Below are 23,654 nucleotides of genomic sequence, written 5' to 3'. Positions count from 1 at the left end.
ACATGTGTCTGAAGACTATTATTGGTCGCTATCAGAACTGTTCTCTCCATTGCAGTGCACGCGCCTATGTCCACTGTTACCCCCAACATTACATCTCCCTTCCTCGTAGGATTCAGTTTAAAGCCCTCCTGATGAAGTTCTTCATGCTGTGGCCAAACACATTCTTCCCGTCCTTTGTGAGGTGCAACCCATCCCTAGCCAACAGCCCATCTTCCAGGACGTATAGCCCGTGGTCCCAGAATCCAGATCTCTCTCGTTGGCACCACCTTCGTAGCCAGTCATTCACCCGGAGTATTTTTTGTTCCCTTTCTATCCCTCTTCTAACTACTGGAAGGATGGATGAGAAAACTATCTGGGCCCCAAAGTTCTGGAGTTTCCTTCCCAAAGCTTCAAAGTCTGACGTGATCTCTTCGTAGCTCCGCTTGGCGGTATCATTTGTTCCCACATGGATGAGAAGAAAGGGATACCTGTCAGTGGGCTTTATGAGTGCAGGCAACCTTTCAGTCACGTCTCTAATCTGTCCTCCCGGGACACAACATACCTGGCGAGTCCATGGGTCTTCGCGACATACTTGGGTCTCGATCCCATGCAGCAAGGAGTCTCCCACTACTACCACTCTTCTCTTCTTCTTCTTGTAGGCCTGGGTTTCATCGCCTCTGTTTGACTGACCTTCAGCCTCTTGCTCACTCTCATGCAGGTTCCCCTGTGATTCTTCCTCTGCAGGCTGTCCTCCAGTCTCATCCGCAAGTACCTGGAATCGGTTCCACAGCTCCACTGCTTCCACTGGTGCAGAGTGGCGTCTAGTTCTTCTTCTCCTAACTGTCACCCTTTTCCAAGGAGTATCCTCTATTCCATTTTTCTTCACCTCAGCATTTCCCACTGCCTCATCTTGCTGTTGCTCTTCAAGCTTCTGGTCTGCCCTTTGTTGCTGTAGTTCCCCCATTCTGTCCAAGAACTCTTTGTGTTCTCTTATTCCCCGGAGGGTCGACAGTCGCCGCTCCAGTCCACTTACTTTTTCCTCCAGCAGTGTGATCAACTTGCACTTGTTGCAGGTGTAGGCCATGTTGTTCACAGGCAAGAAAACAAACATTGCACACACCTTGCAGGTCACCACCACTGGAGAGTCTTGTCCTTCCATAGCCTCTTTTCCCTTTTTGTGTCTAGCTTTGTGATTGTTCTAGACTAGCCTGTGCCTGCTCCTCTACTCAGTAGAGGTTAAAAGCAGAGTCCCACTGGTGTGAAAGTGTGTGTTACAAGACAAATAAATGGAAAAAAATTAGTTAAAATAAAAAATAAAAATAATTAAAAAAAATGTTAGGGGCCTCCCCCTTGACCTCCCCTGCCGAACTCCCCTGGCCAACTCCTGTTTGCTCCCCCTGTTCACTCGCTCTGTTCACTCGCTCTGTTCACTCGCTCTCTGGGAGCTTGCCTGCTTCTGTAGTCCCTGGACCAGCTGGAGCAGCTTGCTCTGCTCTGCTCAGCTGGGAGGCGGGAAACAGACTGAAGCTTCCCGCCCAGTCAGCTGCTGGGAGTACTCAGGCCACACCCCTCCAATTCAGTTGGAGCTCTCAGAAGCACCTGGTGAGCTCACAGCCAATCAGAAGGATAAAGGGCACCCCCTGGGCTTCCTGCAACCTACTTACCTCTTAGCCTTTGTCTCCTTTGTCTCTTCAACCACTGCCACTCCCCTGGCCAACTCCTGTTTGCTCCCCCTGTTCGCTCGCTCTCTGGGAGCTTGCCTGCTTCTGTAGTCCCTGGACCAGCTGGAGCAGCTTGCTCTGCTCTGCTCTGCTCAGCTGGGAGGCGGGAAACAGACTGAAGGTTCCCACCCCAGTCAGTTGCTGGGAGTACTCAGGCCACACCCCTCCAATTCAGTTGGAGCTCTCAGAAGCACCTGGTGAGCTCACAGCCAATCAGAAGGATAAAGGGCAGCCCCCTGGGCTTCCTGTAGCCCACTTACCTCTTAGTCTCTGTCTCCTTTGTCTCTTTTGTCTCTTCAACCACTGCAACTCCCCTGGCCAACTCCTGTTTGCTCCCCCTGTTCACTCGCTCTGTTCGCTCGCTCTCTGGGAGCTTGCCTGCTTCTGTAGTCCCTGGACCAGCTGGAGCAGCTTGCTCTGCTCTACTCAGCTGGGAGGCGGGAAACCCTCTTAGACACTATGGCATCCCGACAGCTCCCTGTTTTACTGAGGAGCTTCAAACAGTGGAACAAGCTGGAATGTGAGAGGCCTAAGGCTCTTCATGGGGGTGATGGAACACACCTGAAAGGGCATAATCACACATGTTGGTGAAGGCAGCGAAGAAGGCTTACTTTGCTGCCTCCGACGCATCCTTGAATAATCATTCAGCTGCCCCTTTTGAGGGGTTCAGGGCTCGCTGTCATCTACTGGACTGAATCCAGGGCTGCGAAATCAGTACAGTGTCTGTTGAAGTGTCCAGTGCATTACCTTGTTCTGTGTTGTGGATCAGTTTCACTTTTTAAACCCTCAGAAGGTGGACTACCTTGATGGAGGGAGCCAGGATGGACTGACCGGTTTGCTTAGGGGAGTGGTGAACATATCGCTACAGGGTGGTGTAGCCCCTGCTGCGCTGAAAGTGGTGGTGTAAGTACACCTGAAAAGCACATCCCTTCACCCAGAAAACTATAGTATTGCGTGTTCAGAAATACCCTATTTTTGAGCAAGGCTGAAAGAATGGTGACATCTCAGCTGCAGGTGATCTTGGATGAAACTGATGATCTTGATCCATTCCTGCCTGGGTTGAGGCCCAGTCTTGGAATGGAATTGGTCTTGGTCACCCTGATGGAAGACCTTCTTTGGCAGAAGGACACGGGGAGTGCGACCCCGTGTATTTTTTCGTTCTCTCCGTGGCTTTGGATACCATTGACCACTCTGTGAGTTGCGGGTTGGGAGCTCAGAGCTCCCATTTGCCGCTTCGGCTGGTACACCAACTACGGCCATTCCTGGCCTGAGATAGCCCAGGCACTGTAATCCATACACTCCTCACCTCATGGTTAGTCTATTATGATGTGGTCTACTGTAATGTGCTCTACAGCAGGCTGCCCTTGTGCCTGGTTTTGAGAATGCAGCCTGTGCAAAACGCAGCCGGTAGGATCCTCAATGGAGCACCCAGCTATACACATAATACACCCGTCTTAAAAGATCTGCACCGGGGGCCTTTCCTTACTGAGCCATATGCAAAGTTTCGGTGCTGACAGACAAACCCCTAAAGGACTCGGGGCAGCTTACACAGCTGACCACCTTCCCTTATCTATACCTAGTCGACCCCTGAGATCTTCTGAGGAGATCATACTGGTCATTCTGCAGCCAATGGACAATCACCAGGAAGCAGTATTTGAGTGGGCCTTCTCAGCGGTGGCACCCACTCTTTGGAATCCTCTCCCACATGTGATGTGAGTGGCAGAAATGGATTCCGGGGGAGGAACTGATCACCTCCCCCACCTGCGGACCCCAGCGGAGCCAGGTAAGCGGGGTTTCGTACACCCCTAGATTTGAGTGGCAGAAATGGTGGCAAGTTTTCAACGCCTTTTGAAAATGAAGTTATTCACAAGTCTTTTCCTGACCTGTGAGGCACTCTGTTACCTCTGTGTTCAACTCTTATGATGATGCGATGTCTTTGATTGCCATTAATTATTTGTATTTTTGTTTATGTTGCATTGTAATATAAACTGCTTAGAGATTGTAATATATTCAGCAGTACAGAAGTATTGTAAATAAAAATAAAATGGGCTAAGTATCACATGGTACAAACAATGAAATAATCAGGTGGTCTGGAGAAAAAAAGATTACAGAGGTATATTGTAGGATGGACTACCCATTCCAGTTAATGAGAGGCCATGGCTCCTAGGCTTCATTTGGTCTACCTGAGAGCACAATGTCATGGCTGCCAAAAGGACTGGTCCATACACTTATCCACTCAACTTCTCCATTGCCTTTGCATGTCGAGGAGGGGTACAGAAAAGTTCCCTCTGCCATGCATATCAACATGGGATGCGATGAGCTCAAACACCAGGGGGAGAATACTTGAATTGGGCCCAGGCATGTATGCTGTGATGCACAATGCCCACAGGGGGAAAATGTGAAATGCACTACCCTCTGTCAACAACGAAACTTGAATGTGATGTGTTTGTCACTGTAAATTAAAAAGAGAACTGTATAGCTATTACTCAGTGCCAAGAAACAGAAAAGTAGCAAGAGATAAAGATTTCTCAAGAAATAATGACATATGATCTGAAACACATGGGGGGGGGAGAGGGGAAATCAGATGCATGCTATATGACAACCCCCTCAAACAGTGCTATAAGAATCAGATTTCGACTTCTGTTTTCATCCTGAGATGCTCTTTTGTATTCAGATCAGGTCTGAATACAATAACGTAGCACTTGAGAATAAAGATGCAGCCCAGCAAGCCAGCGCTGGAGGCCAGGATAGAGAAGACCTGCACGGCCACCATGTATTTCCCCTTGGTGCTCAGATAGGTGGGCACAAAGGACATCCAGACGCTGCAAAAGACCAGCATGCTGAAGGTGATCAGTTTGGCTTCATTGAAAGCTCCGGGCAGCTTCCTGGCTAGGAAAGCCACCGTGAAGCAGATGGCAGCCAGGAAGCCCATGTAGCCAAGGGCAGTGTAAAACATGGTGACGGACCCTTCATTGCATTGCAGGGTGATCTGCCCAGGCTGGGAGTGCATGTCAGAGTCTGGGAAGGGTGGAGAGATGCCCAGCCAGATGGAGCAGATGACAACTTGGACACTGGAAGAGGAAATGACAATGGAGTTGGCCAGACTTTTCCCCAGCCATCGCCTGACCCTGTTCCCTGGCTTTGTGGCCAAGAAGGCCAGTATCACGGTGATTGTTTTTGCCAGCAGTGAAGAGACGGCAACTGAGAAGATGATGCTGAAGGCCGTTTGCCGGAGCAGGCAGGTCACCTTCCTTGGCCGCCCAATGAACAGGAAAGAGGACAGGAAGGAAAGCAGCAGGGAGATGAGGAGAATGTAGGAGAGGTCCCGGTTGTTGGCTTTGACTATGGGAGTTTCGAGGTATCGAATGAAATTTCCTAGCACAATGCCTGTAAATAGGGAGAGGAATAGGGCAAAGGAAGCCAAGATGATCCCCAAAGGTTCTTCATAGGACAGGAATGTTATGATCTTCTGGATACATTGATCTTGGTCCTTGTTTGGATGCTGATCCTCTGGACACTTGCTGCAGTGTTCTGCATCTGCAGAGACCAAGTGTCAAAACTACCTCAGACAACCATAGTCCTTTTTCTTCTCATTTAAAACATTTCATCAAATATATTTTCCAGGATTCAAGCTAATACCCAAGAACAAGACCTCATCAAGCTAGCTGTCTGTAGTTGCCTGTCTGCTCTGCCCCCAGTACTGAACCCACACTTGACAGTTTTGCAAGTACATACACATGCGGGTGTCAAAGAAATCTGTCTTAGGTATAGCAATGCCGACCTGACAGCCAAACAGGAGAGGATACACACAAACACACACAGAGAGACATACACACTGGGGCCACACACACTTCCCCTAGAGTAAATATTATGTATGAAATAAATTGTGGATATTAAAAAAATAAACAAGACAAGAAAGTATCCAAGTTAACAAATGCCAGAACACTTTCCCTGCAAATGCCTGGGTGAATCTTTGCTCTCTTCCCCAGGGGCCGCCCTTTGCTCCAGAGTCATTCACCTTCCCGAGTGGAAATGGTCCCTTCCACGCAGGGAAAACAGTCATAGCAGCAAACTGGCTTTCCTTCCTGAGGCACCTTGAAGAATCCAGGGTGACAGCTTTCCACACACCTAGACTGGGGCAGGGGCTAAGCATAGATTTAAGAAAGATGAAGGAAAAAGTGTTCATTAGGCCCAATATCTTCAGCAAAGGAGATCGTTACCTTGTCGTGGTGCTGGAGCTTGAGCACCTCAATGACATCATGAGCTAAACCGTGAAGGGACACCCAAGATGGGACGGTCATGGAAGAGAGGTCAGACTAAATATGATCCCTGGGGAAGGAAACGGCAACCCACCCCAGTATTCTTGGCATGAAAACTAAATAGATCAGTACAACCAGAGATATGTCGGTATACCATCGGAAGATGGGACTCCCATGTCGGAAGATGGTCAAAATGCTACTGGGCAGGAACAGAGGATAAGTTCAACTAGCCCCAGATGTGATGACGCAGCTAGCTCCAAGCCGAAAGGACGGCTAGCAGCCGATGGTGCTGGTGGTGAACGACGAATCCGATGTTCTAAAGATCAACACACCATAGGAACCTGGAATGTGAGATCTATGAGCCAGGGCCAATTGGATGTGGTTATTGGGGAGATGCCAAGATTAAATATAGACATTTTGGGTGTCAGTGAACTGAAATGGACTGGAATGGGCCACTTCACATCAAATGACCACCAGATCTACTACTGTGGACAAGAGGACCACAGAAGAAATGGAGTAGTCTTCATAATGAATAATAAAGTGGCTAAATCAGTGCTTGGATACAATCCAAAAAATGACAGAATGATCTCAATTTGAATTCAGGGTAAGTAGGGATGTACGAAAGTCCCTTACCTGAACCCGAAGCTTGATTCGCGGTGGGGGAGAGGCGCTCCGTCCCTCCCCCTGAAATTCTGGCCGGGGAGGAGGCGCCCCGTCCCTCCCCCCCGAAATTCTGGCTGGGGGGGAGGCGCCCCATCCCTCCGGCTGTGAATCCTCCTGTCCTGCTGGGACGCAAATGGCAGCGGCTGTAGCCGCTGCCGTTTGCGTCCCTGCAGTCAGCCGTGATAGGCTACGTAAATGTTTACATAGCCTATCACGGCTGAGTGAAAAACAAACAAGCAAACCGTGCATACGGAAATCGCTATTTGCGTTCCCCTTATTTTCGCCGTAGTCTATGTAAATGTTTACGTAGACTACATGTGCCAAAATAAGGAATGCAAATAGCGGCGCCCATGGGCGCCGCCATTTGCGTACGCGTGGTTTTTTTTTTTTTACTCAGCCGTGATAGGCTACATAAACATTTACGTAGCCTATCACAGTGTTTTTTAAAAATCTAGCCGTGATAGGCTACGTAAATCTTTACGTAGCCTATCACTTTTTTTTTTTTATCTTGGAAATGGCGGTAGCGGCAGCCGGTCGGAAGACCGGCCACCGCAGCCGCCGCCGCTGCACCGCCGCTGCCCCGCCGCTGCACCGCTGCCGGAGCTGGAGCCGCCACCACCAGGGACATTCGCACAAGGTAAGTCCCGTCCCGGGGGGGCGGGGGGGCAGACCGTTTCTCCACCAATTTCGGGGGGCCGAATGCGCTGGCATTCGGCCTCCCCGAGATTCGTGGAGAAATTCTCTGACATCCCTAAGGGTAAACCATTTAACATCATAGTGATCCAAATATATGCCCCAAACACAGATGCTGAAGAAGCAGAAGTAGATCAGTTCTATGAGGATCTGCAGCACCTACTGGATAGTACGCCAAACAAAGATGTGATTTTCATTACAGGAGACTGGAATGCTAAGGTGGGTAGTCAAACGACACCAGGAATTACAGGCAAGCATGGTCTGGGAGAACAAAATGAAGCAGGACATAGGCTGACAGAATTTTGTCAAGACAATTCGCTCTGCATAACAAACACTCTCTTCCAACAACCTAAGAGACGACTTTATACATGGACTTCACCAGACGGTCGTCACCAAAATCAGATTGACTACATCCTTTGTAGCCAAAGGTGGCAGACATCTATGCAGTTGGTAAAAACAAGACCTGGAGCTGATTGTAGTTCAGATCATGAACTCCTTATTGCACAATTTAGAATCAGACTCAAGAGAACAGGGAAGACCCACAGATCAGGTAGATATGAGCTCACTAATATTCCTCATGAATATGCAGTGGAGGTGAAGAATAGATTTAAGAGACTAGATAGAGTAGATAGGGTCCCGGAAGAAATATGGACAGAAGTTCGCAACAGTGTTCAGTAGGCGGCAACAAAAAAAGTCCCAAAGAAAAAGAAAACCAAGAAGGCAAGATGGCTTTCTGCTGAGACACTGGAAGCAGCCCAAGAAAGAAGGAAAGCAAAAGGCAACAGTGATAGGGGGAGATATGCCCAATTAAATGCAAAATTCCAGAGGTTAGCCAGAAGAGATAAGGAATTATTTTTAAACAAGCAATGCGCAGATGTGGAAGAAGATAATAGAATAGGAAGGACAAGAGACCTCTTCCAGAAAATTAGAAACATCGGAGGCAAATTCCAGGCAAAAATGGGTATGATCAAAAACAAAGATGACAAGGACCTACCAGAAGCAGAAGAGATCAAGAAAAGGTGGCAAGAATATACGGAAGATCTGTATAGGAAGGATAATAATATCGGGAATAGATTTGATGGTGTGGTCAGTGAGCTAGAGCCAGACATCCTGAAGAGTGAAGTTGAATGGGCCTTAAGAAGCATTGCTAATAGCAAGGCAGAAGGAGATGATGGTATCCCAGCTGAACTGTTTAAAATCTTGCAAGATGATGCTGTCAAGGTGATGCATGCCATATGCCAGTAAATTTGGAAAACACAAGAATGGCCAACAGATTGGAAAACATCAACTTATATCCCCATACCAAAAAAGGGAAGCACCAAAGAATGTTCAAACTATTGAACAGTGGCACTTATTTCACATGCCAGTAAGGTAATGCTCAAGATCTTGCAAGGTAGACTCCATCCGTTCATGGAACGAGAATTGCCAGATGTACAAGCTGGGTTTCGAAAAGACAGAGGAACTCGAGACCAAATTGCCAATATACGCTGGATATAATGGAGAAAGCCAGGGAGTTTCAGAAAAACATCTATTTCTGTTTTATTGACTATTCTAAAGCCTTGGACTGTGTGGATCATAACAAATTGTGGCAAGTTCTTGGTGGTATGGGGATACCAAGTCATCTTGTCTGCCTCCTGAGGAATCTGTATAACGACCAAGTAGCAATGGTAAGAACAGACCACGGAACAACGGACTGGTTTAAGATTGGGAAAGGAGTACGGCAGGGTTGTATACTCTCACCCTACCTATTCAACCTGTATGCAGAACACATCATGCGACGTGCTGGGCTTGATGAAGCCAAGGCTGGAGTTCAAATCGCTAGAAGAAACATTAACAATCTCAGATATGCAGATGATACCACTTTGATGGCTGAAAGCGAAGAGGAGCTGAGGAAGCTTATGATGAAGGTGAAAGAAGAAAGTGCAAAAGCTGGGTTGCAGTTAAACCTCAAAAAAACCAAGATTATGGCAACCAGCTTGATTGATAACTGGCAAATAGAGGGAGAAAACGTGGAGGCAGTGACAGACGTTGTCTTTCTAGGCGCAAAGTTTACTGCAGATGCTGACTGCAGCCAGGAAATCAGAAGACGTTTACTTCTTGGGAGGACAGCAATGACAAATCTTGATAAAACAGTGAAGAGCAGAGACATCACACTGACAACAAAGGTCCACATAGTTCAAACAATGGTATTCCCCATAGTAAGCTATGGCTGCGAGAGCTGGACCATAAGGAAGGCTGAGCGAAGGAAGACAGATGCTTTTGAACTGTGGTGCTGTAGGAAAATTCTGAGAGTGCCTTGGACTGCAAGAAGATCAAACCAGTCCATCCTCCAGGAAATAAAGCCAGCCTGCTCACTTGAGGGAATGATCCTAAAGGCAAAACTGAAGTACTTTGGCCACATCATGAGAAGACAGGATACCCTGGAGAAGATGCTGATGCTAGGGAAAGTGGAAGGCAAAAGGAAGAGGGGCCGACCAAGGGCAAGGTGGATGGATGATATTCTGGAGGTGACGGACTCGACCTTGTGGGAGCTGGAGGTGGCAACAGCTGACAGGAAGCTCTGGCGTGGCCTGGTCCATGAAGTCACGAAGAATTGGAAGCGACTGATCGAATAAACAACAACAACAAAAAAGGGCCAATATATCATGGGGAACAGAAAGGGAGGTGGGGTTGCACTGTATGTGAAAAATACATAACTCTGCACAGAAATACAGGAGGAGGAGCTTGGTAGCCCCATCAAGAGCATCTGGGTTAAAATAAATGGAGCAAAGGATAAAAGGAACATGGTGGTCGGAGCCCACTACCGGCCACCCAATCAAGGAGAAGATGAGGATGAAACTTTTGAAAAGCAAATTGCCAAGGTTTCAAGGAAGGATGATGTAGTAATGGGGGACTTCAATTTTCCTGATATTTGTTGCGAGACAAATTCTGCAAAACATGGCCCCTTCAACCAAGAGAGACCTGACTTTTTGTGGCGGATAACTTCCTGCTACAGAAAGTAGATGAAGGAACTCGAGGATTGTCTATCCGTGACTTGATCCTAACCAACAGAGATGACTTAGTGGAGAAAGCAGCACTTACAGGAACTGTGGGGGAAAGTGACCATGTTATACTTGAGTTCTTGGTTCTAAAGGAAGCAAAAGCCGGGTGAAGCCAAACACGTACCCTGGATTTTAGGAACGCCGATTTTAATGAACTCAGAACAATGATCAGTAAGGTCCCATGGCAAGTGACTCTAATGAGAAAAGGAGTCCAAGATGGGTGGGAATTTTTAAAAAAGGAAATTCTCAAGGTACAATTACAAACCATTCCAACAAGAAGAAACAGTGGAAGACAACAGAAGTAGCCAATGTGGCTTCACAAAAAGCTTAGAGATGACCTGAAAACAAAAAAGGACACATATAGGAAGTGGAAGGAAGGCCAAGCAACAAAGGAAGGGTACAGGCCAGTAGCACAGAATTGCAGGGATGGCATCAGGAAGGCTACAGCTGGGAACGAGCTGAGGTTGGCGAGGAATGCGAAAAGCAACAAAAAGGCTTTCTTCAGCTACGTGCAAAGTAAACGACAGAGGGAAGAAATGGTGGTTCAACTATTAAATAAGGATGGCAAAATGATAACAGATGACAAAGAAAAGGCAGAAGTGCTCAATCCCTACTTTGGCTCAGTCTTCTCCCCAAAGAAGGTCTATGACCCCCCTGGCAAAGGTGAAGTACAGGTTGAAGGGGAAGGATTGAAGCTTGAGAACAAGAGGCATTCTCTTTGAGAAATCATGGAGGATGGGTGAAATGCCAGATGACTGGAGGAGGGCTAATGTTGTCCCTCTCCTCAAAAAGGGTCAAAAGGAGGAACCTGCGAACTACAGACCAGTCAGTCTGACATCAATCCCTGGGAAAATTCTGGAGCAGATGATAAAGCAATCCATCTGTTAGCACCTAGAAAACAATGCAGTGATCACTCGAAGCCAACATGGATTTGTTAAGAACAAATCCTGCCAGATGAATCTGATCTCATTTTTGGATCAGGTCACCTCCCTTGTGGACTGTGGGAATGCTGTGGACATGATATCTCTCGACTTCAGCAAAGCTTTTGACAAAGTGCCCCATGATATTCTGATGAGCAAACTAGCTCAAAGTGGGCTAGATGAAACAACGGTCTGGTGGATCCACAGTTGGCTACAGAATCAGACTCAAAGAGTGCTTATCAATGGGACCTTCTCAAACTGGAGAGAGGTAACAAGTAGGGCACCGCAGGGCTCAGTCCTGGGCCCAGTGCTCTTCAACATTTTTATGAATGACTTGGAGGAGGAGGTGCAGGGAATGCTGATCAGATTTGCAGATGACACAAAATTGGGCGGGATAGCTAATACTTTGGAAGACAGAAACAAAATTCAAAGTGACCTGGATAGACTGGAGGGCTGGGCAGAAAACAACAGAATGCCATTTAATAGGGATAAATGCCAAATTCTGCACCTGGGAAAAAGAAACCAAATGCACAGTTACAAGATGGGGGATACGTGGCTCAACCACACTACAAGCGAGAAGGATCTTGGAATTGTTGTCAATCACAAGTCGAATATGAGCCAACAATGTGATGTGGCTGCAAAAAAGGGCAATGCTATTTTGGGCTGCATTAATAGTAGCATAGCTTCCAAATCCCAGGAAGTAATAGTTCCCAGCTACTCAGCACTGGTTAGGCATCATCTGGAATACTGTGTTCAGTTCTGGGCACCACACTTTAAGAAGGATGCAGACAAACTGGAGAGAGTTCAGAGGAGGGCAACAAAGATGATCAGGGGACTGGAAACAAAGCCCTATGAAGAGAGACTGAAAGAAGTGGGCATGTTTAGCCTTGAGAAGAGAAGACTGAGGGGAGATAGGATAGCACTCTTCAAGTACTTGAAAGGTTGTCACAGAGAAGAAGGCCAGGATCTCTTCTTGATCATCCCAGAGTGCAGGACATGGAATAATGGGCTCAAGTGACAGGAAGCCAGATGCTGGCTGAACATCAGGAAAAACTTCCTGACTGTAAGAGCAATACGACAATGGAACCAATTACCTGGGGAGGTGGTGGGCTCCCCACACTGGAGGCCTTCAAGACAAGGCTGGACAGCCATCTGTCAGGGATGCTCTGACTTGGATTCCTGCATTGAGCAGGGGGTTGGACTCGATGGCCTTGTAGGCCCCTTCCAACCCTACTATTCTATGATTCTTAGGGTTGGCGGAGAATTTCTCCCCGAAACTTCGGGGGGCCGAGTGCCAACGTGTTCGGCCCCCTGAACAAGTTTTCGGGAGAAATCCAACGAACCCCCCCCGCACCCCGCACCCCCCCCGGGACGGGACTTACCTTCGCCGAATGTCCCTCCCGGCAGCGGGTCCGGCCAGCCGTTCGGCGGGTGTTCGAGCGGGGCGGGAGCGGCAGCCGGTCTTTCGACCGGCTGCTGCCGCCGCCATTGCAATCAAAGAAAAAAAAAAAACACGCCCCCTGATAGGCTACGTGACGATTCACGTAGCCTATCACGGCTAGATTTGCAAAGTCAGCTGTGATACGCTACGTCAATCGTCACGTAGCCTATCACGGGTGACTTAAAAAAAAAAAATAAAGTGTGTACGGATAATGGCGGCCCCCATAGGGAGCCGCCATTCCTGTTCCTTATTTGGTCGCTGTAGTCTACGTAAAGATTTACGTAGACTATGGCAAAAATAAGGGCAACGCTATTTGCGTTGTCCTTATTTTCGCCGTAGTCTACGTAAACATTTACGTAGACTACAGCGACTAAATAAGGAACGTGAATGGCGGCTCCCTATGGGGGCCGCCATTAGCGTACGCGCTTTTTTTTTTTTAAAGTCACCCGTGATAGGCTACGTGACGATTGACGTAGCCTATCACGGCTGACTTTGCAGATCTAGCCGTGATAGTCTACGTGAATCGTCACGTAGCCAATCAGGGGGCGTTTTTTTTTTTTTTTTTAACTTTCGCGTTCGCGGCCGGGCGAGGCGGGAAGCCTCCTCCCCGGCCTGAATTTCGGCCGGGGCAAGGTGGGAAGCCTCCCCCCCCGGCCTGAACTTCGCGGGGGGAGCAGCGAAGCGCCTCCCCCCCACCGCGAATGTCCTTCGAGGACAGGTAAGGGACTTTCGTCCACCCCTAATGATTCTATGAAATTTAAGGTCGATTATCTATGCTGTATTGCAGTGCAATAATGGCAATGATATAGTTATAATGTTTTAAATAGAATGATACTTGAAGTCTGTGTGTAATGAAGTTTCAATTTAATCCCTTGAAGTAACTGTTTTATATTTTTCCTTTCCCCCTTTGGCTTTCTTTCCCATTTGTCTGTTTGCTTGCTTTCCCCCTTCTTTTTCTTGTTATTGCTGTGTCCTCTTAAGAATACTGTATTGTTGGAAACTGTAGATAATGTTTGGGTGGTTGCTATTGTTTATTTCATTTATAAAGATTAAAAATAGAATAAAATATTTTCAAAAATAAAAATGAAAACCCAGGCAGTCCTTCAGGAAACCTGGTTCCAAGTCATTTAGGGCTTTAGAGGTCATCACCAGCACTTTGAAGCATTTCTGTAAACAGACCGGTAGCCGCTATCTAGCAAATCTGTTGTGGCATGGGAGTCTGTTAGCCACAGCTGCTCAGGTGACTGCAGCATTCTGAACCAGCTGAGGTTTGCAAACACGCTTCAAAGGCAGCCCCATGTAGCGCCTGTCGCAGTCATTAGAGCATCCAGGACAGTAAATGCAATGAGATGAAGCAAATGGTTTCCCCCACCTTGTCGAACCATTTGGGCCATGCAATCTCATCCTGGTTGATGGTCATCTTGAGATCTTGAGATCCCTGTCTTTCTAAACTCCCGAATTTCATTCTTATAACAGACCTGTTGCGGAACACCACCCAGTTCACAATGTCAAAGTGGGCTGCCAGGTCTCCATTCTCGTCCAAATACACCCCATCCATGGAAGTATTGTAGAACTGGGAGTTTCTCAGGAAAGGATGAAGCTAGGAAGACAGGGGAAACATCCACATTTAGAAACCTGCTTGGACATCTCAGTTCTCACCATTTCAGAACTGAAACTCCTAGACTGGAGTGGACATGTGTGTCATTTAACATTTATTTACAATTGTTTATTATTAACATTTATATACCGTCTCATCTGCGAAATAGCCATCAAAGCAGCGTGCAACAAGTTAAAACAATAAAACCTTTTAACAATAAAAGAACATTACAAACATTACAAACTGCAGAGTTTAAAGGCTAAGTTGTAAAGTTGTGTCTTGAAACACTTTCTAAAGTTTTATCTGCGACACTTTGCAGAAAAAAGCGATCATCTACACAGAATCTCCCAGCTGAGATTTTTTGGGCTGTCCAAGGCCTATCAGTTGGGTAGTCAACTGATGGTTTGGGTGGCCCAGGGCCCATGGGGAGAGGTTGACCACTTGATAGTGTAGTAAAAATGTCACCTAAAAGCCATTGTATGTGTCTTAAGCAGCACATAGTATTGTAAGAGCTGTGCATGCCTGGAATGAGCGAGCAGTAACCCTAAGATAAGGGAGCTAGGCAAACTGCTAGCAACCAATCAAAGTGACCTGTTAGTTATCTCACTGGGTGATTTTGGGCTGGACTGTAACCACTACATCATACTTCTGTTATGAAACTTATGAAGAAGACGAGACAGTATAATGGAAAGTTCTTTCTGAAGCAGTCACACTTGTACAAATGCAGCATGAAGGGAAAGATCATCAACCTTCTCTTTGTTTGTATAAAAAGCACACTCTGCACATGCTCAGGGAATGGACAAAATGAGGAATAAGCACACCAGGGAATATGAAGAACTGTATTCTTCTATTATCTGTGTGTGTGTGTGTGTGTGTGTGTGTGTAATCTCCCTCAATCCAGCTGTTCCCTGGGAAAGCCCCCCCCCCATTCACCCAAGGGTCTTCTGAGATAACGAACAGGAGGTTTGATAATGAACTGGGTGTGGAAATACAAAGCTGAGCTGGGGGCAAGTGGGGTGCTGACATGTGTAGGAGTAAGTCGCATTGAACTCAGTAAGACTTACTTCTGAGTAGACATTCACAGAGTTGGTTCTCCTCTCTGCTCAGTTTTGTATTTCCACATCCAGTTCGTTATCAGACCTCCTGTTAGTTATCTCAGAAGACCCTTGGGTGAAGGGGGGGGGGTGTTTCCAGGGAACAGCTGGATTGAGGGAGATTCCCCCTCCCACACACACATAATGGAAGAATATAGTTCTTCATATTCCCTGGTATGTTTATTCCTCATTTTGTCCATTCCCTGAGCATGTGCAGAGTGTGCTTTTTATTCAAACAAAGAGAAGGTTGCTGATCTTTCCCTTCATGCTGCATTTGTACAAGTGTGACTGCTTCAGAAAGAACTTTCCATTATACTGTCTCTTCTTCTTCATGAGTATCATAATAGAAGTATGGTGTAGTGGTTAGAGTCCAGTCCAAAGTCACCCAGTGAGATAACTAACAGGTTTGATAATGATCTGAATGTGGAAATACAAAGCTGAGCTGGGGGCAAGCGGGGTGCTGACTTATGTAGGAGTAAGTCGCATTGAACTCAGTAAGACTTACTTCTGAGTAGACATGCACAGAGTTGGTTCTCCTCTCCATTTTAGCCTCACAACGTCACCAACAAGGCTGGATGTGGAAACAGAAAGCCTAGCAGGGGGAATAATACTCGTGCAGGGCTCCAGACCGGCATGGTCATTTAAAAGGGTTCTTTCTTTCTTTCTTTCTTTCTTTCTTTCTTTCTTTCTTTCAACAGCATTGCTTTCAACAAAGAGTGCATTGCTCAGGCACACCAGGGGCAGCTTTGTTTTTGGAAGCCCCGAGGAGGAGGAAGTGTTTTGGCTGAAAGTAAACGGAGACGAGGATTTCAGTTGAAAAACAACACCCACAAAGAAGGTGGTGAGCACAATTCATTAAAACAACAACAACACGTGTTTATTATCGGAATATACTACCTTGCGTTTTGTGCGGGTGACAAAAAAAAAGCTGCATGACCGCTGGCTCCGCAGGACCTCGTGGTGCCGTTCCGCAGAGGATTCCGTGGCACCGACGGAAGGGAATTCGATCCCATTTCAGTCCGTGGCGGAATTCTCTGACATCCCTAGATACAGGTTTTGCAGGTGTAACTCTGGCCCCGGTTTCTCCACTTAGAATGGATCTTTTTCCATTTGTACAGTGTCTGTGGACAGAATACTTGGAGACATGAGGCCTACCTGAAGTGTGCTGAATTCCTGCCCTTCCTGACTTATGAAAGCAGTTGTGGGGAGAGGGGACACTCTTCATAGGGGAGAGTGGGTAAGGGTAGTGGGGAACACCTCTTCATAGCAAGGTTTCATAGAATCATAGAATCATAGGGTTGGAAGGGGCCTACGAGACCATCGAGTCCAACCCCCTCCTCAGCGCAGGAAGCCTAATTCCCAGGCAGTCTCCCATCCAAGGACTAACCAGGGCTGACCCTGCTTAGGTTCCGAGATCAGACAAGATCAGGCACATCCATCCCTTTACTCGTCTGATTCCATCTTGCCTCAAAGAGGAGGTGGTAAGACTACCTTGACCCAGACAAGCCTGCTTGGGCTTTAATATGTTTAGGAGAGGCTCTGCTGTGGTCTGCTACCTTCAGAGGTATGTTTGCTGGTGACAAAGGAGAGGGCGTTCTTGGTGGCTACTCCCTGGTTGTGCAACTCCCTGCCGAGGGAGGTTGGCTTGCCTCCCTTTCTGCTGTCTTTCTGCCAGAAGGCAAATATGTTTTTATTCATGTAGCCTTTGGCATGTAAGCTGGTCTGTTGGGTTTGGTGCTGTGTTTATTCCTTTATTGTTGTGTTTTAATTGTGTTTTTAATGTATTCTTGTACTGTTGTTTCAATCAAATTTTATTTTTAATATTTTTGGTTCCTATGGTTATGAGCTGCCTCGATTGCCATTTTCTTGGTAGAAAGGCCGGGTACAAATCAAATCCATCAAATCAATCAATCAATCAATCAATAAAGTGAGGATTTCTCAGGAGAGAGAAAAAGAGAGAGGTTTGGGAAAGAGATACGGAGGAAACTGTGAAGGGGGAAAGACAGAGAAAGAAAAGATGGGTACTGAGGAGGATGACTAAAGACCACTGAACAGAGCAGCAGCATTCTGGTCCTTCTCCCAGGTATCAGGGAGCGGTAGCTCTATAACCAACAGTCAATTATGGACGCTTCCGGTTACTTCTGAGTCCTTGACCTGGACCTTGAAAGTCCCTTCCATCTCCCTTATTCTATGGTGATGGTATTGGTTGCCACTTGAGTCCTTGTAATATGGAATGGAAGTGTCCGTTGCACAGTGAACAGACCAATCTGGGCCTCAGGTCCACCACCCTGCCATTGACAGCCATCCAGCTTCAAGGTAATGTTGAAGCTGGAACTCACCACAGCGTATGATACCATGCCATTGTGCACATTGCCTAAGTCACTCCTCTGTGAAGGCCCTCGTCCTTGGCAGCTGTACTTTTGCTGCCTTTCGGAGGCAGAGTGAACATGGAAAGCCCTCAATGCAACATGTTAAACCACAAAGTTTGGCTAAGTGAATATGCTCTGATCAACATCAGAGGAGCCACCTAGACCTAGGGATGTCAGAGAAATCTGCTGCGGATTCCTGAGGCCAGATTCCAAAGAATCTGGCCTCATTTGATCGGGATCACTTACCTCTGCTCCAGGAGGTTTGGAGGTGGAACTGCACTCGGCTGCTTCTTCCAGTCAGAGCTGTTCACCTCCTCCCTGTCCCTGATGATTGCCTTTAACAAAAATGTCTTTAAAAAAAAGGCAATCAGCAGGATGTGCCCATAGACTTGTATGCAAAATAAAGCGGTGAATCTTGCATATAAGCCTATGGACATATAGACTTATATGCAAGATTCATGACTCTATTTGCGTATAAGTCTATGGGCACATCCTCCTGATCGCCTTTTTTTTTTAAAAAAGTCTTTTTTTAAAAGGCAATTGGGAGGGACAGGGAGGAGGCAAATGGCTCTGGCTGGCAGGAGGGAAGGTAAGGGCCCCCAAGGCAGTTCCCCGCCCCCCAGAATCTGAGCGGAGCGGAACCTCTCTAAAGGATTACGGGGGGGGGGGTGGAACGGATCGCCTTTCCCCCGCACGGATTCCCCACCGGAACAGACGGTGGGGAATACATACACCCTTACCCAGACCTCTCGTTCAGAGTCTTGGAATGCACACACTTGCACAGGAAAAGGTGGAAGCTTGACCGAGGGAATGCATTGACACAATTTAGCCAGGTAGGCATCAAAGGAGCTGCCCACTCACGGACAGTCAGGGCCAACTCCCTTGCCCCAGGAAACTCCAGACAGGGAGACCGAGTGCAGCAGTGGAGCATGGGAAATGGGACTCTGCAGAGCCAGAGGAGTTCTGCCAGTCATGGGGTCTGGTATCTGGTCGACAGCATCTTTTGAAAGTGGTGTAAGGGGACCAAATAGGGGACCAGCACAGGGAGATTCACTGCTGGCTATGCTAAATGAAATTTCATCTTACCAGTACATTTGAGATTTCCCAGAATCCCAAGACAATTATCCTGGAATCGCACAATGGAATACCTGCCATGGCTGTAGCCTCTGAGCTTCTGAACTCTCTCCACCTTCCCTCCTCCTCCTCTTGGATCTGGATGAATAAGCAGCATCTAAGGCGTGGGCCACGGCTTGGACAGTGTTGTAAATGATGTAGCTGTCTAGAGACAGGAGCTTATCAATGTACTCTTGGCGCAGGGCCCTCCATTTCTGATTCTCTGTGCATCTTTTCCAGCCTTTCGCAGACAACACAGGCAATGCATGCTTTGAACAGTAACACTGATAACTGTCATTCCAAATGTTTTGGATAGTAAAGTAAGATCTTCGAATGTCAGTATATTTTGTCCCTGTATTTGCCTGGATAAAGAAGGAAAACATTCCATGGATGTGCTTTGCAAAATGGTCATTATACATCAACTCGACAGCGATGTCCCACAAAGCAGTTATGATCCAGACCTTCCCGACAGTGGGTTTTATTGACATTTCAATTGCTGTTTGTATAAGGAATATTCCCTGTATGAAGACATTAGTCTCTGCATAGTAAATAAACACATTGGCTTGTTTCCAAGTCTTAAATGAGCCAGAGCTGGATGTCATGGAATTTTTCTTCAATCCTTTGATGGCTTGTGAGAAAACAACACAAACACCATTCCTGATGAGCACAGGTTTCAATGTGCTCATGAACCTCTCTCCAATGTCCGTGTCTGGAGTAATAAGACCAACCGCCATCCATTTGAAATGCAGAAGCAGTTTGACCGTCCCCAAATTCAGCATTCCTTCTTTGGGCACCATTCGGTAGAAAAACGGGAACTGTGTTTTATCATTTAGAACATGAGAAACAAATGCATAGGTGACCTGGCAAGGGAAGGAGGAGACTAGTTGCAGGCTTTTTTGTTTCAGATCAAAGCTCAAATATTTGTTAAATCTAAAGTGGCCCATAACGATGGGAAAAAACACCATCATCTTTTTTTTTATTTGTATGCTGTGTTTCCGTAAGATTGTGCCCAAAGTGGCTCACAACATAACAAATGAAAACAATAAAGATAATTTACAAGATATCAAGCTGCGATATAACAATATTTTAAGAAAATGCAACAGAAACATTACAAATAACCATAATGTTGGCAAGTAGTGTAATGCTTATTGCTAGAGATCTACCAGGGTAATTTTCTTCATTTTGTCATTTAAACTGAAGCTTGAGAAGTGTAGATGTGTAGAAAATTTTGAATCTGTGAAAAAGTTCAAAGCTCAAACTTTAATAGCAAAAATCTGTGTTTCTTGGCTCTGCATCAAATAGTCTCCTATTACTCTATGGTTCCGGATGGTTTATTTGCTCCCCCAAAAACAATGCCTGATCTGACATCCCATGTTTTTGACCTTCATTACCTGCATCCCCCCACTTTCCTTTTTTCTCTTTCTGTTTGGGTTTATTTTTATTTGTTTTGCCTCACAGGCAGGTTTCAAGGGGTGATGCTAGGCCTTGGGGCAGTTGCTAGGGGCAATGGCCATGCTCTCCCAACTTGGATTGTATTGTTTCGAATGAGATGTCTCAGAGAGCGAGGAGGGAGGGGCTGATGCTGCTCCTCCCATGATGCCCTGAGTGCAGGTGGAGTTTGTGTATTTGTGTGTCTCTGTGAGAGGGGGGTAGTAGGTGGGGAGATGTGGCAGGAGTCAAGACCAATGCCATGTTGGATGGCTCTGGCTCAGGGCAGGTGGGGGAAAGGTGGCTCCCCCCCCCCACATACTGCTCTCAGTCGCAAATGAAATGACCAAACATCCAAGCATTCTCAGACTACTGGTGCTTGTGGTGACATGGGCTTTACACTAGTATCCAGCAAAACAGTACATATAAACTAAACTGGTCCAACAACTGAGCACTAAACAGGTGAGAGAATAAAGCACATTGCAAAAATATTAACCGATACACATAAATCTACATTCTCCATGCGGGTTCTCCACAATCAGCCTACAAGCACAGGTTGGAAGTTACACCTCTTACTTGTGGGAATCTTCGTCTCTCCCAGATGTCACCTGCATTTTCTCTCACAGTTCCTGATTTATTTATTTGTTTAACTATTTGTGGTATGTATACAATGTTGAATATAATAAAATCTCTCAGCAGTTCACATTATTAAGATGCAATATTAAAAACACAGCACTAAAACACAGCATTAAAAACACTACCAACTAGAATAACAAAAATCACGGAGCTGTATAATGGAGTGGCATAATTCATTTACAGCCCAGGGAAAACCTGGGTGAACAAGTGTGTTTTCAGGAGGCGCTTAAAAGATGTCACATGTTCTGCCCGAACTCCAGGAGGGAGGGTTTTCCACATGGTGGGTGCCGTAACAGCTCCTTCCCTATCTCGCACCTGGAGGGGGAGAGATTTCCAGCCCTGCTTCAAGCCCCAGTTACTCCTCCATGCCCCTGCCCCTCCTACTCATAGCCTGCGTGGGGAGAACAGTGGCAGATGCCTGTCTGTGCCCATAAAACAGAGTGTGAAGAGGGCAAAAACGGGGTGTTCCCAGGGGCAGGGCAGGAACACCACAGAAGCCCCTTTACACTGCTTCCTATGGGGTCTCCAGTCCGGTTCTCTGAAGCACTGGCCAGACACGTGAAATGGTGCGTCTAACCCTCTGTGTTCCACCCAACCTCCATAGGATAGCCACATGCACAACGGCAAGTTTGCACAAATCACAGAATCAGCGAGGCTCAGAAAAACATGTCCACTGTAAAATCCACAAATCAGATTCACAGAAACCTGAATACATTTGGATCTGTCATGGATTTCTCCAACATCCCTATTATACACAGAGACAGAATCATACAGGACGCCTCGCTGACCACCCCTCCCTTTAAAAAGGAAGGAAAGACAAATCCTGAAGACTGCAATTCCGAACACACGCATTCATCATCTCACTTGGAAATCTCACTTAGTGACTGGGGGATGGGTTGTGCCAACCTTTTTATAATCAAAATGGTTTGACCAATCCTTCTGAAATTTTCTGGTACCAGACAGAAGTGAAGGCTTTACATTCCCAGAAAATTTCAGAACCATTGATGAAAGTTTGAGGGAGAAGGAACACTTTAAACGGAATGCACAAAAGCATCCCTTTGTCAACACTGCCTTTGGAAAAAAAGTTGGTGAACACTTTGCAGTCACAGTTCCTGAATAGACCAGTAGTCCTGGCCCTGCCTTAGACTAAAATAAAAAATAGGATGTGCAGAGTATCTTCTCTTTTCCAAGTTGGCTGACATTCAAATGGGTGGATATCATAATACAAACCAATTCATGGAGAAAGCTCATTTTGGAAGCAAAATGTATGGCTTTTTTTCAGTCATGTTGAGTAGAAGAACTATTACTACTGATAAAACTTGTACACTGTGGTTTAAGACAACGTGGGGCATCTTTGCTGGTCCCATGCACTACCCTTCCCAAATTACAAATTACGAAGGACAATTTGTGAACAAGCACAATTGGTGACATTGCACAACATCAACGCTGATCACATGGCACGTCTGTTAAGGCATCAGCCCTTCTATTTTTTGGATTTCAAGCCACCATGAATTAGCCGTAACCCTGGTCTTTTAAACTGGGAGGTTTTTGGACCACTGAATATATATCTAGGGTCGCACTGCACAGGTGATAGGTGGCTTTTTCCCACTGAGTTCAACCCAGTTTAAGCGACAGATTGCTGTTTATGTGAAGTCCATTCATCCTCTAATAAACAGATCATTTGTATTGTTTAGAAATTTCTAGGGATGGCGGAGAATTCCACCACGGATTTCAGTGAGGCTGAAATCTGTGGCGGAATGGCCTGCCACCCCCCGCCCCCTGCGGATTCCCCCTGGGATGAGACGTACCTGGGGAGGATGTTCCAGACGGCAGCAGCTCCAGCGGCAGCTTCGGTGCTCTCTCTCTCTTCGGTGGAGAGAGAGAGAGAGAGAGGGAGGGAGAGAGAGAGAGAAAAAAAGAGAAACGTGAGGAGTACCATAACTTCACTTGCCGTTTCTTCTCAAGTAATCTGCCCTGCCTTTTCTGTTGTGGTTATTGAGCTTTCTGTCCTGTTCACTTGAGTTGAATTCTGTCGTAAAATAGCACTGCCCTACGTTCCAGGGTTTGTGACGGACTTTGCAGCTTGCAACTGGCACATCTCAGTGTGTGTGTGTGTGTGCATTTTTGAAAAGAACTTATTTCCATGAGCCTTGTAGGGGTGGGGGGTGGCAATTCAATTCCATCCCCGATCTGTAGTTGTTAGTGTTCAATTTGTGCTTTGAAATGCGGAAAGTATTACAGATATGCCCATTTGCTATGATCAGCTGGGTGTTATCCCTCTTTTAATGATTACGTCCATCGTTTGTCCACTGGTTCGAGACATGTATCAGGCATACAGGTGTGGACTCTGCAAGTGGACTCTGATTGTTTGTATGTGTATGTACACACACACGAGGACACACGTGTGTTAACAGCTGAGATGCAATCACGTGCCACCTCCCTGGAACAGAGTCCCCTGCCCAGATGCTGTGGGGCCCTAGCGTACAATTCCTGGTTCCTTGCTAGTGTTGGCATTGCCTGTTCTCTGTCATCTCGCCTTTGACAAATCTGCTGCACTGCCCAGCATGAGAAAACAAGGCAGAGTGCTGTCTGCTGTAGCTGCTCCCTCTGCTTTCCCCTGCTGTGCCTCTTGGAGAGGGTGAGTGAAGAGTCCGTAATGGGACGGAGCACGAGGAAGAGGCGCAGAGAGAGCAGTTTCAG

At 46.7% G+C, this 23,654-nt stretch overlaps 1 protein-coding gene across 1 annotated transcript; it reads right to left on the bottom strand.

Moving 5' to 3' along the window:
* Positions 1–4,326: 4,326 nt before the first annotated feature.
* LOC146356483 (vomeronasal type-2 receptor 26-like) lies at positions 4,327–19,378 on the bottom strand. The gene is made up of 4 exons (XM_084830144.1): positions 18,926–19,378; positions 14,196–14,317; positions 5,719–5,828; positions 4,327–5,237 (listed from the first exon to the last, which is right to left on the bottom strand). The coding sequence occupies exons 1-4, from the start codon at positions 19,376–19,378 to the stop codon at positions 4,327–4,329; spliced, it is 1,596 nt and encodes a 531-aa protein (XP_084686270.1).
* Between the last annotated feature and the right edge of the window lie 4,276 nt (positions 19,379–23,654).

This window comes from Heloderma suspectum, chromosome 2 (assembly GCF_057233095.1).
Source record: "Heloderma suspectum isolate Gila_16-S chromosome 2, 16-S_ref, whole genome shotgun sequence".
In the NCBI taxonomy this organism is placed as follows: Eukaryota; Metazoa; Chordata; class Lepidosauria; order Squamata; family Helodermatidae; genus Heloderma; species Heloderma suspectum.
The sequence above is the reverse complement of the archived record's forward strand: the minus strand, read 5'-3'. Positions and strand labels throughout refer to the sequence as shown.